We start from the raw sequence: 14,281 nt of genomic DNA, 5'->3' as shown, positions 1-14,281 counted from the left end.
TGGCTCCAATTTGCTCTAGTCCCTCCCTTTCCTTCTCTGCCTTCCTTAGGCGGAAGGGCGTCATTCCGGCGCGAAAAAAGAACTCCGGGCCGGAGAGGGCGGCTTGGAGGCTGGGATTCTCTCAAGTTACCGGGCTTAGACTGCGCCTCTCCCTCGCGGAGGAGTCTCGCCGGGCAGTGCCGCGGAGGCCCGGTTTGAGTTTTCTAACGTCCTCCTGCGGTCCCTGAGCAGTCCCTTTGAGATTCTGCGGGGAGGGTGAGAAGGCCCCGAGGATCTGGGGTGGAAGCGGCTGGGATCGCGCGGGGCCTCTACGGGAGGGCATAGGGACCGTAGTCGTGCCTTGGGAAAGCCAGACTTGATCTTTATTTCTTCTTTTGCCAGTGGCCTCCCATTCCCTCTCCCTTTCCCTCTTCGCCCCACACCCCCATCCCTAAGCACGCAAACTCCTCGAGAATTCATTCATCTTGAATCCGCCACTTGGGCCTACACATTTTTCAATTTAAAACTCCCTGATTTGCTTTAGGCCTCCTTTTAGGTCGGAGGTTCTGATTCATCAAGCTGGGGAAGCCTGTGGGCTCCTCAAAATAATGTTTTCAAATGCATCAAATAAAATAGGATTATAATGCAAACTAATATTAAAATACAATTTTTACAATACATTTTTAAAAGTTAAAGGTTTTTAGCTATATTGTTTTTGTCAACTTAGCACTGCATTTGACCATATATTCTCAGCTTGCCCACTCTCCCTTTCCCTAGATGATATCTTTTATTCCACTTCTTGTACAAAGGTAAGTTACCTTTGTTTATACACTACAGCGTAAACACATGCCTATCTTACATCTCTGTGTCTCCCATTATGTTACCTTTAATTTTGATTGGGGAGTACCATGATTTACAGGTGCATAAAATTACTAGGAGAATGTTGATATTTTTAAAAAGATAAATTTTAGAAGAATTTGGATTATTGCAAGTTCCTGCATTTTCCTGATTGTAATTTTCCCCCTCTTCCATTTAACATCTGGGCCACCTCACTATCTAGGGTATGCCCTTCTAAGGTATACTAAAGAGACTAATCCATAAACTTCCCATCCATCTGCATTTCCTAATGTGGTTATTTAATATTCTTAATCTCCTTACCTTTTTCTATATAGATTGGGAAGTTAGATCTAGACCAATGTCAGAAGAGTTAATATTTTATCATAAAAGCAACTGAAAGTTTCTTGAAGCTATAATTCATTAATTACAATGCATATCTAAAAAAGCAAAGATACTTATAGTCATTTTCATATTGTCTTCCTCTAGAATGTGAACTTCTGGAGTACAGGGACCATTTTATCTTTTTATCCCCAGATCTTAGGACAGTACTTTGCATATAATAAATGTTCAGTAAATTCTTCCTGACTAACATATAAGGAATAACAAACAAATGATAAAAAATATATCACTTGATATATGAATCCAAAAAAGCAGCAGTTGCAATCCTGCTATTAGACAAAGGAATTCCAGCTTGGTAGCTGATATATGGGAGAGGGAAGAGCTTAGATGTAGAGGTAAGGGGATGAGAGCCTGATGGTTATGGTGTGAATAAGAGAAGAACTGAAAGATGTTGAGGTGTAATTAGCAAGACTTAGCAATATGGAATAAGGAAGTGAATAATTGAAGATAGAATTTACATTGTGAATGTATATTTCTGGAATAATGGAAGTATCTTCAACAAAAATTATGAGAGGTCAAAGATAATGTAGGCTATTTAGGGAAATGTAGAGTTTGATGCTTATGAGATATTTAGATAGAGATGTCAAACAGGCAGTTGAAGATGCAGGCCTGAAGCTCAGGCAGCAGATAGATTGATTTTGGAGTCATCTACTTAGAAAAAATATTTGAGGGCAGCTAGTTGCCACAATGGATAGAGTACCAGTCCTGAAGTCCTGAGTTCAAAGGTGACCTCAGATACTTAACACTTCCTAGCTGTGTGTCCTGGGCAAGTCTCTTAACCCCAGTTGTCTCAGAAAAAAAAAATTGAATCTTTGGGAACAGATGAGGTTACTGACATAAAATGTAGAAAGAACTCTTATCTGGCATATAGCTGTAGGATGTGGATAATGATCCAACAAAGGAGAACAGGATTGGTCCAATAGATAGGAGATTACCCACTATAGAATAAAACCCAAGGAGGAAAAATTATTGAGAATGACATGATCAATTTTCTATAGTGTCAATTGCTACAGATTCACCAAAAAGGCTGAAGACAGAAAAAGCTACTGGATTTAGCAAGAAAGAAATTATTGGTGACCTTGAGGAGAGTCAGTTAAATTGATTGGTAGAGACATGTTAGAATGCAAGGGTCTGAGGAAAGACTGAATTGAAGTGGAAACAATGAGAATATACAGTTTTATTTTGGGTTTTTTTCCTTGGGAGTTTGAGTTATAAAAGGGAAGAGGAAGATATAATGACAGTTATTGCATGGCAATGTCTTGTTTTGCTCCACCAAAGCAATTTTTTTTTTTTTTTTTTTAACAATTGAAAATTAAGGGATATTAGCCAGTTTTGTGATATTGAAGTCATAGTCTGCTGTAGAAAAATCTTCTGCAAAAGCCTGCCTGTTCTGTTCCTTCTCATTTTTCAAAAAGAATTATCTCAATGCATATTTTCTATGGAAGTCTACATAGTGTAAAACAATGTTTTCATGTGCTGGAACAATGTATTAAAACTAATAGTTCATATTTATGTAGTACGTTAAGGTACTGGTGCTATTCTCAAAAAAAAAAAAAAGCCATGAGATACGTAGTTTCAAGCATTATCATTGTCATTTACCAGTAAAAGTCTTAGGCTGTCATTTACTTTGTACATTTCCTACTATATCAGGTACACTATCTGGCTTCACAACTCAGGTTAGAAAAGGGACCCTAAGTTTGAGGATTTACAAAAGATTAACTCTCAGAAAGCTGAAGTAAGCATGATTTTTATTACTATGCAACACAACAAATAAGCAAAAATAAAAGCAATACACATACACACATTTTCCCCAGAGATTAGCCATGTAAGGACAGGGTCATTCATGTGAGAGAGTGGCAAGATCTTAGGAAGGTATTAGTTCACAGTGGGATGTAAGTGGGAAAGTTTACAGTTTAAAGATGGACTTTATAGGGACAGATAACATCAAATGTGCTGGAAGAGATTTTCCCCCTTGCTGGAATAGAGAAGTTTCTTAATTAAGTGAGGGTTTGAAGTGATAATCAGCTACTAGACTAGAGGTATCAGTCACTGCAGTTGGACAGAGACTTATCTAATCAGTAATAGAGATTATTCATAGGGTGAAAATGAATCAAGGCAATAGAAAAGTATGGGCATATTACTTATGTGTTTATTAGGGTTATTAGGGCCACTTAGCCCAAGTGACTTCATATGAGAGTCCTATAAGTTATAACTGCAATCTCATATTTCAGAAATCAAAATTATCATACCAAATCAGGTCAACAAGCATTTATTGTGTGCTAGACACTATGTTAAATGCTAGAGATAAGAAGAAAGACAAAAACAGTTCCCATTCTCAAGAACCTCACAATCTAACAAGAGACAACATGCAAATAGCTATGTACAAACGAGATATATACAAAATGAATTGAAAATCACTTCAGAAGGAAGGCAATAAGAATAAGGGACACTGGGAGAAGCTTCTTGCAGAAAGTAAGATTTTAAATGAGAATTAAAGAAAGCCAGGTGTCAGAGATTAGAAAGGAAAGTTTTCTAATATTGGATACAATCAGTAAACAAGGTCAAGAGATGGAGTGTCAAGTGAGAGGAACTGCAAGGAAGCCAGTCATTGGATCATTGAACATGTGGACAGAAATAAGATGTAAAGACTGAAAAAGGAGAAAGGGGTCAGTTTTAATGCCTTTAAAAAGCAAACAAAAGATTTTATATTTGATCCTTGAGGAAAAGAGACACATTGGAGTTTATTGAATAGAAGAGGGATAATGATCAGACTCTTGGTTTAAGAATAACAATTTAGTAGCTAAATAGATAGAAAGGGAAACATTTGATAGAGAGACTAATTAGAAGGCTATTGCAATAGTGCAAATATAACTTGACAAAGGCCTGCACAATAATCAATGTTAAAGGAGAGGAGGGATTATATACCAAAAATATTAGAGAAATAGAATTGCCAGAATTTGGCAACTGATTGAATATGCGAAGTGAATTAAAGTAAGGAGTCAAAGATACTTAGATTGCAAGCCCGGATGACAGAATTGTGGTTGCCCTTAACAATAATAGGGAAGTTAGAAAGAGGGGAGGTTTTATTGAATAAAGATAATGGTATATTGAACATGTTGAACTTAAGATACCTATAAAATATCTCATTCGAAGTGTCCAATTGAAAGTATGATAATATTTGTTTAAAAAAAAAAAAAAAGCACTTCCACAGTGACTCACCCACAGGTAATATGTAAATGCTCATTTCCTTCCCCAGAGATGGGAAAACTGGAGATGTGAGAGTGGAGGTCAGGAGAGAAGGTAGGGATAGATAAATAAATCTGAGAGTTCTCTGATATGGTAAATATGATTACTAACAGATTGTGATCTATTCCATTATTTTAAGCATTTATTATTGTACATTTTCAAATATTATCCGTATGACTTTGGGTAAATCCATTTCAATTTCTGTAGGGTATGAGTACCAATTTTAGAGGCAGAGGATTTGGGCGAGGATTTCAAAACTGGAGAAGAGGAAGAGGTGGTTGGGGCTTTGGTAAAGGAAGAGGAAAAGAACAAAGAAATGATGAGAAGAAAACGACAGAGAAACATGTTTCTGGTAAGTATGATACCTTATATTGCTTGAGGAATGACTAGTGCTCCTTGCTGTATGATAGATAATGATGTATATTATGGGGTATGATAACATTCAAAGAGGCTTTTGAGTCTCTTATCTTGAAGATTTTTTGGTATCATTCCTTACTTAATTGCTTAAGAATTGTTTTGAAGAAATTTGGAAAATGCTTAATGATAACTTAATATATCTTTCAGTACAAAGCCCAGAACCTTGGCTGCAACAATCAACTCTAGACCAGTTCATACCATATAAAGGCTGGAAATTTTATTTCTCTGAAGGTAAAGTTCAGAGTTAAGAGAATAAATGACATTTTTCTTGACTACTTTTTGGAATTCATGTTTGAAATATGAAACAAAATTTGTATTCTTCATTATGGCATGGTAGAAAGAGTCTATATTTGGAGGATACTCTGCTTTGCATATAGGCACTAGACATAGAGCAAATCACTCAACTTCTTTGGGTCTCTTCTTCATCTATGAAATAAGGGAGTAGGACTTGATAGCCTTCACAGGCTCTTCTTTTGATCAATCTGTGACCTATAAATTCTGGTTATGCCATTTCCTTTTTGTGTAATATTGGCCAAACTACACCATCACTCTGAGCCTTGGTTTTCTTACCTTTGAAATAAAAAAGCCAGATTAGATAGCCATTGAGGTATTTTCCATCTTTAAATTTGTGAAACTATCTGGATGAGATTTAGTTATTCAGTGGTTTAAACTGAGACAAGCATTGTGGATACTCATTCAGTGCCAGCTCCAGAGGGATACTGGTGGATCTCCTGACTTCCATGTTGTAGTGAACTAAGTTACTCAGATGTCCACACTAAGTCCATTACCAGTATGGCAAACTCCATTCCTGAAGCTGACAACCCTCATGCTGTCTGAGGATGGCTCAGTAGTATCTCAAAGCCCCCATTGACAGTCAATGGAAGATCAGATGCTCAAGTAGCCCTTGGCTATGTGGACATTCATCTAGTTTGAGATTCTTTTCTCAGTTGGGAATATCACTTAAGCTTTTCCATAGAAAAACAAATTTGGAATAGGGACCACTTTTGAGGTCATCTTGCCTAAGCCTTACTTTACAGTTAAGAAACTGAGATCATATGACTTTAAGTGACTTTGCCAAGATCACTAACTGGGTGAAGGAGGAGAACACAGAACACAGAGTTCTTCTGATATTTCCCTTAGACCATGAGATCTCTATAATGTTTATATGCATCAAGGAATCGTGTATGTATGTGTGTGTGTGTGTGTGTGTGTGTAGTATACATACTGACAGCATATGTTGCTTTAGTTTACAGCGATAGTTCTCCTTTTGTTCAGAAGATTCAAGCATTTGAAGATTTTTTCACAAAGCACATTGAGTTATATGATAAGGTAAGAATCCCATAGAATAAAATTCTTAACATATAAGTAATATATATTTTCAAAGTGCTTAATGAAAATACTTTTAGAAAAATTCACATACGAAATTTTTACATGCATGAGAAAAATATGGCCTTGTATCTTTATATTCTAGGATGAAATAGAAAGAAAAGGAAGTATTTTGGTGGATTATAAAGAACTCATACAAGATGATAAATTGACTAACTTGATACCAAACATAGCAACTGAATTAAGAGATATGCCTGAAAAAACATTGGCCTGTATGGGTCTAGCAATTCATCAGGTAAAAATTTCTATCATAAGCTTTGTAAGATTTTGAAAGTGTCAACCAGACTAGAACTGGTCTCTAACCTGTGGGTGGCTGGAGCCGAAAAAAGCAGTCAAAAATCAAACAAGGTTCATTTCAATGTGAGGAAAATGGCTTACAAGCAAAGACACATGTGCTTGAGTCCTGCTTTTAGTGGGGGCCCCAAGGCAGTGTGGGAAGATCTCAATACTTACATCTGTGACTGCACAGTGAACGGTAGTAACAGCAACAATATAATAAGTTTAATTCATAGCAGGACTTTATCCTCAATGACAGTCCTGGAATTTTGTTGCAGCTGAGGTCATCCAGAGGGTGAGTATAAAGGATTGTGGTTATACCAAACTCAGGGCACAGCTGGCTTGCTGAATCTTAGCACTAGAAAACAAGATTTCTCTTAATACCTTGATAAAAGAAAGCAGACTCACGGTAGTCCCTTCAAAAGCATTGTTCTATTAGCCTTCACTAACAAAAATCTCTAATGACTAGGACTAACAATATTCCTAGATTATAAGCCTCAGTCTAAGGTAGGATGCAATGGCATACATATCACATCCTATCGCTACTATAGTTTAATGATGTGAATAATAATTAATGTTTATATTGAACTTTCCTCCTAAATAGATAGTGCAGTCCTTACAAGTAGATAGTATAAGTATTCATACTATTTTCAGAGGGGAAAACTAAAGTTCATAGAGACATTTTTTTTTTTTTGCCCAGAATCACGTGGTTATTAAAATGCAGATCCGAAGCTCATAATTTTAGATCTTAAGATTCTAAGCCCTGTCTTTCTTATTTTCTTTGATGATTCCTATTGGGAGAAAATAAATTTGGCTATATTGTTGAATGGATATGTTATCTTAATTAAGGCTACTCCATTCAATTCTTCTATCATTTGCGTGGAGATTCTTTATTTAAGTTTTACTTTAACATTTTAATTCAAAATTCATGTTTGTCTAATTAATTTTTCCACAAATCTGTAATTTCACTGGTGTAGAAATTGTCTTCACCAGATCAGATCAGCAACTAGTTTATCACTTGTCATCTTAGAGAATTGTCAGGTATAAAAGAGATAATTTAAAAATTATTGGTCTCCCTGAAAGTCATGATCAAAAAAAGAGCCTAAACATCATCTTTCAAGAAATTATCAAGGAAAATGACCTGACCTGAAATTCTAGAACCAGAGGATAAATTGGAAATTGAAAGAATCCACCAATTGCCTCCTGAAAGAGATCCCAAAATGAAAACTTCCAGGAATATTATAGCCAAATTTTGGCAGATCAAGGAGAAAATATTGTAAGCATCCAGAAAGAAACAATTCAATTATAGTAGAACCACAGTCAGAATAACACAAGATTTAGCATCTTCTATTCTAAAGACTTAGAATATGATATTTCAGAGAGAAGGGGAGCTAGGATTGCAACCAAGAATCAACTACCTTGCAAAACTAAGTATAGTCCTTTAGGGAAAAGGTGATCATTCAGAGAAATAGAGTACTTTAAAGTATTCATGATGAAAGTATCAGAGCTGAATAGAAGATCTGACTTTCAAATACAGGGCTCAGGAAAAATATAAGGGGGTAATCAGGAAAGGCAAATCTTAAGTGACATAACATATTATTTATTTTTTTAAAAAGTCATTTCCCTATTGATAAATAATCAAAAGATATGTTCTGTGCCCAAAGGCTATAAAATCATACATTTTTACCTAATACTTTCATTACTAGCCATGTATGCCAAAAGAGATGTGTGGGGGATGGGGTGGGGGGGGGCAGGAAAAGGGTCTATCTGTACAAAAATATATTTTCTCAGGGCAAAAAATTGGAAATTGAAGGGGTGTCCATCATTTGGGGAATGGCTGAATAATTTGTGGCATGCAATTATGATGAAATACTGTTCTGTAAGAAATGGTGAGCAGGATGCTCTCAGAAAAACATGGAAAGGCCTCTACGAACTCAAAGTAAAATGTATTATGTATAAAGTAATATCAATATTGTAGGATGATCAGTTGAGAATGACTTTGCAATTCTCAGCAATACAATAATCCAAGACTACTCTAAAAGACTTATAATAAAAAAAAAAATGTTATCTGGAGCTAGAGAAAAAACTGGTTGTGGCTAAATACAGATTGAAGCATACTTTTTTTTTTTAATGTAATTTTCTTGAGGGTTTTTTTTGGGGGGGAGTGGAGCAGAATATATTCTTTCACAGCACAACTTTTATAGAAATGTTCTGAATAACTTCATATGTGCCTTCTTAGTGGAAAGGAAGGACAGAGAGAATTTGGAATTCAACATTTTAAAAACAAATGTAAAAAAATGTTTTGCATATAACTGGGAAAAATAGAGGTTTTATAATTTGCCTAAGATTTCACAACTACTATGTGTAAGTTAGGACTTGCACCCAGGTCTTTCAACCATTTAACATTATACTACATTCTACATTGCCTTTATGAAATCTTTTTTAGACTCTAGAACATTCTTTAGTAGAACTACACCAAGAAACACTGATATAAGGCCTTCTTGGGCCTTACTTTAGCCTGGGAGACAGTAGCCAGATTATATTGGAACCAGAGATTCTACATAGGGAGTTTGAAAACCCATCCTTGAGACAATGAGTCAAGCAAAGGCCAATTCCTTGTCATAGCAAAAGCATAGAATATTGCAGAGTAAATTTACATAGATAATAGTACTAACCAAGGAATATTAGGATCCTTATAAGCTAAAATGTTTCTGGAAACATGTATAAAATAATATATAAAGAAGTCTCTGTATTTTACCTATCTAGATATTAACAAAAGATCTTGAAAGACATGCAGCTGAATTACAGGCCCAAGAGGGATTATCAAGTGAAGGAAAAACAATTGTAAATGTGCCACATATCATTGCAAGGTAAAGAATGAATTTTGTTTTAAAATTTCTTAGAATAATGACATTGAAAACTATTTAAGAAAGTGTTATTTAAAAGAATCTAACATGGAAAGGATATTCATATAGCCCTCTCTTTTGTTGATGTGAACCAATTTTAAGTCTTTCAAGGAAAATGTGAAAATTGTCATTTTTCAATCAATGTCAATTTAATCACTGAATACTTATGACATTGCTAGTGTTTGGATTTGTTACTGATGACTATAGTGTACTTTTAAATTGCTAAGTCTCCTTATGACCATATTTTTGGTTGTATTTCACACAGGTTGTTATTATTTAAACACAGAGCCATTTTCATTAAAAGGAAGTAGATGTGACATATTAAGCTTTGCCTAGAATTTATAAGTGAAATTTTCAGTATTTTTTTTAAAAGAAGCAGTGAAAGTTTTTAAATTGTGTGTCATTACAGAGCACCTTTTAGATTAATCATTTGTTTTCATGTAGTCCTACTTATAAAAAAAAATTCTTTTCTCAAAGAACTTAGGAAGAAGGAAAGGGGGGGGGGGAAGTCCTTATATCTTTAATGATGTTTTCACTCTGTAATTTCATATATAATTTGATAATTTCTTTATGAATCTCACATACATGTTTCCATTATTTTAGGGTATACAACTATGACTCCCTAACTCAGTTGAAAAATGTCCGAGCCAATTGCTATGGAAAATATATTGCTTTACGAGGAACAGTTGTTCGAGTCAGTAATATAAAACCTCTTTGTACCAAGATGGCTTTTTTGTGTGCTACTTGTGGAGAAATACAGAGTTTTTCTTTTCCAGATGGAAAATATAGTCTTCCCACAAAGGTAATTTCAAGTCTTCATTGTCAAAGAATTTTTTTAACCCTTAGGGAATAAACAGTACTGAATGGAACCATGATTATAGTGAGTTTCTCATGTGCTCCACCTCACACTCCATTTCTCAGAATCCCTTTTTTGTTGTTGTTGTTATTCACTCGTTTCAGTTGTGTCTGATTTTTCATGAACCCATATGGGGATTTCTTGGCAAAGATATGCCCATTTGTATCCTTTAACTATTTACCAATTGGAGAATGACTCATATTCTTGTAAATTTGACACATATTTTGTATTGTCTATGGTTCTTTTAAATGGACTATCACTTGATATATCTTCTTGCAGGACGTTTTTGTGATAGAAATGCTGATAATTTGTGGGTTTATTTTATGTCCTGCTACTTTACTAAAATTAATTGTTTTAACTGTCTTTTAGTTGAATCTCTATAATTTTCCAAATATAGCATCATAGGTATGCTTGGTATTGTTTGCAGAATGAATTTTTTAATTAAAAAAAAAACATGCAATGCAAAAATGGTTTTCAACATCCACCCTTACAAAACCTTGTGTTCCCAATTTTTCTCTCTCCCTCCCTACCACCCTCTCCTCTAGAGCGCAAGTAATCTGATATAGGTTAAACACATGTAGTTCTTATAAACATATTTCCACTTTTATCATGTTATGCAAGAAAAGTCAGATCAAAAGGGGGGGGGGGGGGGAGAAAGAAAAAAGCAAATAAACAACACAAAGGTAGAAATAATATGTTGTGATCCACATTCAGTTTCCATAGTTTACTCTCTGGTTGCAGATGGCTGTTTCCATTACAAGTCTATTGGAATTGCCTTGAATCACCTTATTGTTGAAAAGAACCAAGTTTATTACAGTTGATCATTGTCTAATCTTGTTGTGTACAATGTTGAAAGAGGTACCTCTTTGCCTATTCTAATTCTTTCGATTTCCTTTTCTTATTACTATTGCTAGCATTTCTAATTCAATGTTGAATTATATTGTTGATAATGAGCATCCTCATTTCATTCCCAGTCCTATTGGAAAGGCTTCTAGCTTATCCCTGTTATAGATAATGTTCACCAATAGTTGAGTTTTTTTTTTGTTGTTGTTGTTGTTGTTTTTTTGTTTTGTTTTGTTTTTTGGCTGAGGCAATTGGGGTTAAGTGGCTTGTTCAGGGTCACATACTTAGTAAGTGTAAAGTGTCTGAGTCCAAATTTGAACTCAGATCTTCCTGAATTCAGGGCTGATGTTCTATCCACTACACCAACTAGCTGTCTCTACTAATGGTTTTAGATACTTCTTATCATTTTAAAGAAAAATCCATTTATACCTATGATTTCAAGTGTTTTTAAAATGGGAACGAATGTTGTATTTTGTCAAAAACTTTCTGCATTTATTGATGTAATTATGTGATTTTTTTTTACTTGTATTATTGATATAATCAATTATATTTATCATTTTACTTATATTGAACCATTTGTGCAATCCTGGTATAAATCCCACTTGATCATAATGTATAAATGTATAATCTTTTTAATATATTGTTGTAGTCTCCTAGTTAATATTTTATTTGGAATTTTTGCTTCAATAGTAATTATTGAAATTGGACTATACTTTTTTGGTCTGTTTTTACTTTTCCTGATTTAAGTATCTGCACCATATTTTTTTTTTGTAAAAGGAGTTTGGTAGAACTCTTTTTTTTCCCCTATTATTCCAAATACTTTGTTTAATGTTGCAACTAGTTAGTCTTTTAAATGTTTGATAGAATTCTTTTGTAAAACTCTCTGGTATCCTGATGCTTTTTTTTTTTTTTCTCTTAGGAAGCTCATTTATGGCCTCTTCAGTTTCTTTTTTCTAAAATATTTATTTAGATATTCTATTTCCTCTTCTGTTAATCTAGGCAATTTATGTTTTTGTAAGTATTCTTCCATTTTACTTAAATTGTTAAATTTATTGGCATATAATTGGGCAAAATAACAAAATAATTTTTTTCATAAGACCAGTTCCTAGTTTTATTTACTAATTAAATGATTTTCTTAATATTCAGTTTTATTAATATCACCACTGATTTTCAGAATTTCCAATTTGGTATTTAATTGGGGATTTTTAATTTCTTCTTTTTTAAATATTAATTGCATACCCAATTCATTGATCTGTTTCATTTTCTATTTTCTTGATATACAAGAAAAAAAGGTGGGATTTAAAACAGGACCAGTCAGGCTTGATGATTGGTAAAATATATAAATAGTTGGAGACAAAGGTAAGAAGGGTATTCCAGGTCAAAAAGGCAGTGTTAAAGGTAGGAATGAATGTATTGTGTGAGAGGAAACAATAAGGTGACCTGTCTAATATTTTGGTAAGTACTTTGATTATGTTTTATGTCTCTTTCAGAGCACTCTTCATCTAGTAGAAGCTTAATAAGATTGTAAGATTAAAATTAGATAAAATGGCTAAGCAGAACGAAGACAGTATGAAGAGCTTGACACCTGCATAGCATTTAGATTTTATAAAATAGGCAATTGCAAACCTGTTTTTAGGTTTGCCATTACTGTATCAAACTATAACTAGGTGCCAAATTATTAACCAAAAAAGTTAAATGAAGAATTTTCATTTATGTTTTTCTAAGGATCTCATTTTAAGTCTAGTAAATTATGACTTTGAATATATTCTGTTCCAGTGTCCTGTGCCTATATGCCATGGGAAAACATTCACTGCCATCCGAAACTGTCCTCTCACAATTACTGTGGATTGGCAGACTATTAAGTAAGTAACAACAAAAATAGGTTATCAGTTTCTTGGAAGCTTAAAGTGATATATACATGTGTTATTATTATCATACTATGGAATAAAATTTGTTATAATTAGTCCAATAATGATTAAAAACACTGATCAGTAAATGTAATGCATGGGTTTTATGTGATGCAAGGTTTGCTAAAAGATTTATTGTAACTTATTGTAGTTATTCATTGAACAAAGTGCTAGGCCATGGGGGAAGTGTTACAAAGGAACTCTGCATAATAACTAGTATCAAATATATTTAAGGTAAATTCACACCCAATGAAGAAATGAAATTATTAGTAACTAATCAATCCAATTATATGCTAATAAAAATTGACAATCTAAATGAAATGTATGAATATTTACAAAAATGTAAATTGCCAAATATATTCTTGATACCCAAACCAAAGAAAGTAAAAGCAAAAAAGAAAAACCATTAGGGTTTAAGTTCCTAATGAAAATTGATGTAAAAAATTTAAATAAAATATTAGAAAAGATATATCATCATATCAAAAAGATTATACATTATGACCAGATTGAATTTAAACCAGGAATGAAGGTAATTAGTTATTTAATAGCAAGTACAACAAAAATCATATGATGATATCAGTAGATGCAGAAAAGTTTTGACAAAATACAAAATTCATTCTTGTTAAGGGAAAAAAATGCCACAAGACATAGAAATAAACAAGTCTTTAATGTGATTAGTATTATCTATTTAAAATCTTTAGCCAGCATTATCTACAAAGGCAATAAACTAGAAGCCTTTCCAGCAAATCAGGGATAAAGTAAGGACATCCATTATTGTCATTGCTGCACAATATGGTACCAAATGTTGCAATAAGACAATAAAAAAAAAAAAAGCAAGGGAATAAACATAGGTGAAGAGGAAACAAAATTATCATATTTTCCAGATAGTAGGATGGCTTAGATAATCCTAGAGAGTAATTTTTTAAAATGTATTGAAACAATTAACTTTAGCAAAGTTGCAGAATATGAAATTAAGCCATATAAGTTAGCATTTTTATATCTTACCAACATAATCTAACATAAAGAGAAAAAATTCTGTTAAAAATTTACTATAGAAAGTATAAAATATTTATGAATATACCTGCCAAGACATTCATTAGAACTATATGGACATAACCATAAAACATTCTTTATGGAAATAAAGGCAGTTTTTAATAATTAGAAAAATATTAATTTCTCATGGGAATTCTAAGTGAAAATATCAAAATGACAATGTTGCTTCAGTTAAT

At 33.5% G+C, this 14,281-nt stretch overlaps 1 protein-coding gene across 1 annotated transcript in view; it reads left to right on the top strand.

Moving 5' to 3' along the window:
* The first annotated feature begins 61 nt into the window (after positions 1–61).
* MCM8 (minichromosome maintenance 8 homologous recombination repair factor) overlaps positions 62–14,281 on the top strand; it is a 38,901-nt gene continuing 24,681 nt past the window's right edge. The window contains exons 1-8 of the mRNA XM_003758202.4: positions 62–255; positions 4,669–4,813; positions 5,026–5,109; positions 6,125–6,207; positions 6,350–6,499; positions 9,307–9,410; positions 10,050–10,248; positions 12,922–13,007. Coding sequence (XP_003758250.1) covers positions 4,672–4,813; positions 5,026–5,109; positions 6,125–6,207; positions 6,350–6,499; positions 9,307–9,410; positions 10,050–10,248; positions 12,922–13,007 — 848 coding nt within the window. The 5' untranslated portion in view covers positions 62–255; positions 4,669–4,671. The remainder of the gene's footprint in view (positions 256–4,668; positions 4,814–5,025; positions 5,110–6,124; positions 6,208–6,349; positions 6,500–9,306; positions 9,411–10,049; positions 10,249–12,921; positions 13,008–14,281) is intronic.

The sequence above is a fragment of the Sarcophilus harrisii genome, chromosome 2 (assembly GCF_902635505.1).
Source record: "Sarcophilus harrisii chromosome 2, mSarHar1.11, whole genome shotgun sequence".
Classification (NCBI taxonomy): Eukaryota; Metazoa; Chordata; class Mammalia; order Dasyuromorphia; family Dasyuridae; genus Sarcophilus; species Sarcophilus harrisii.
This window is presented reverse-complemented; position numbering and strand designations above follow the sequence as displayed.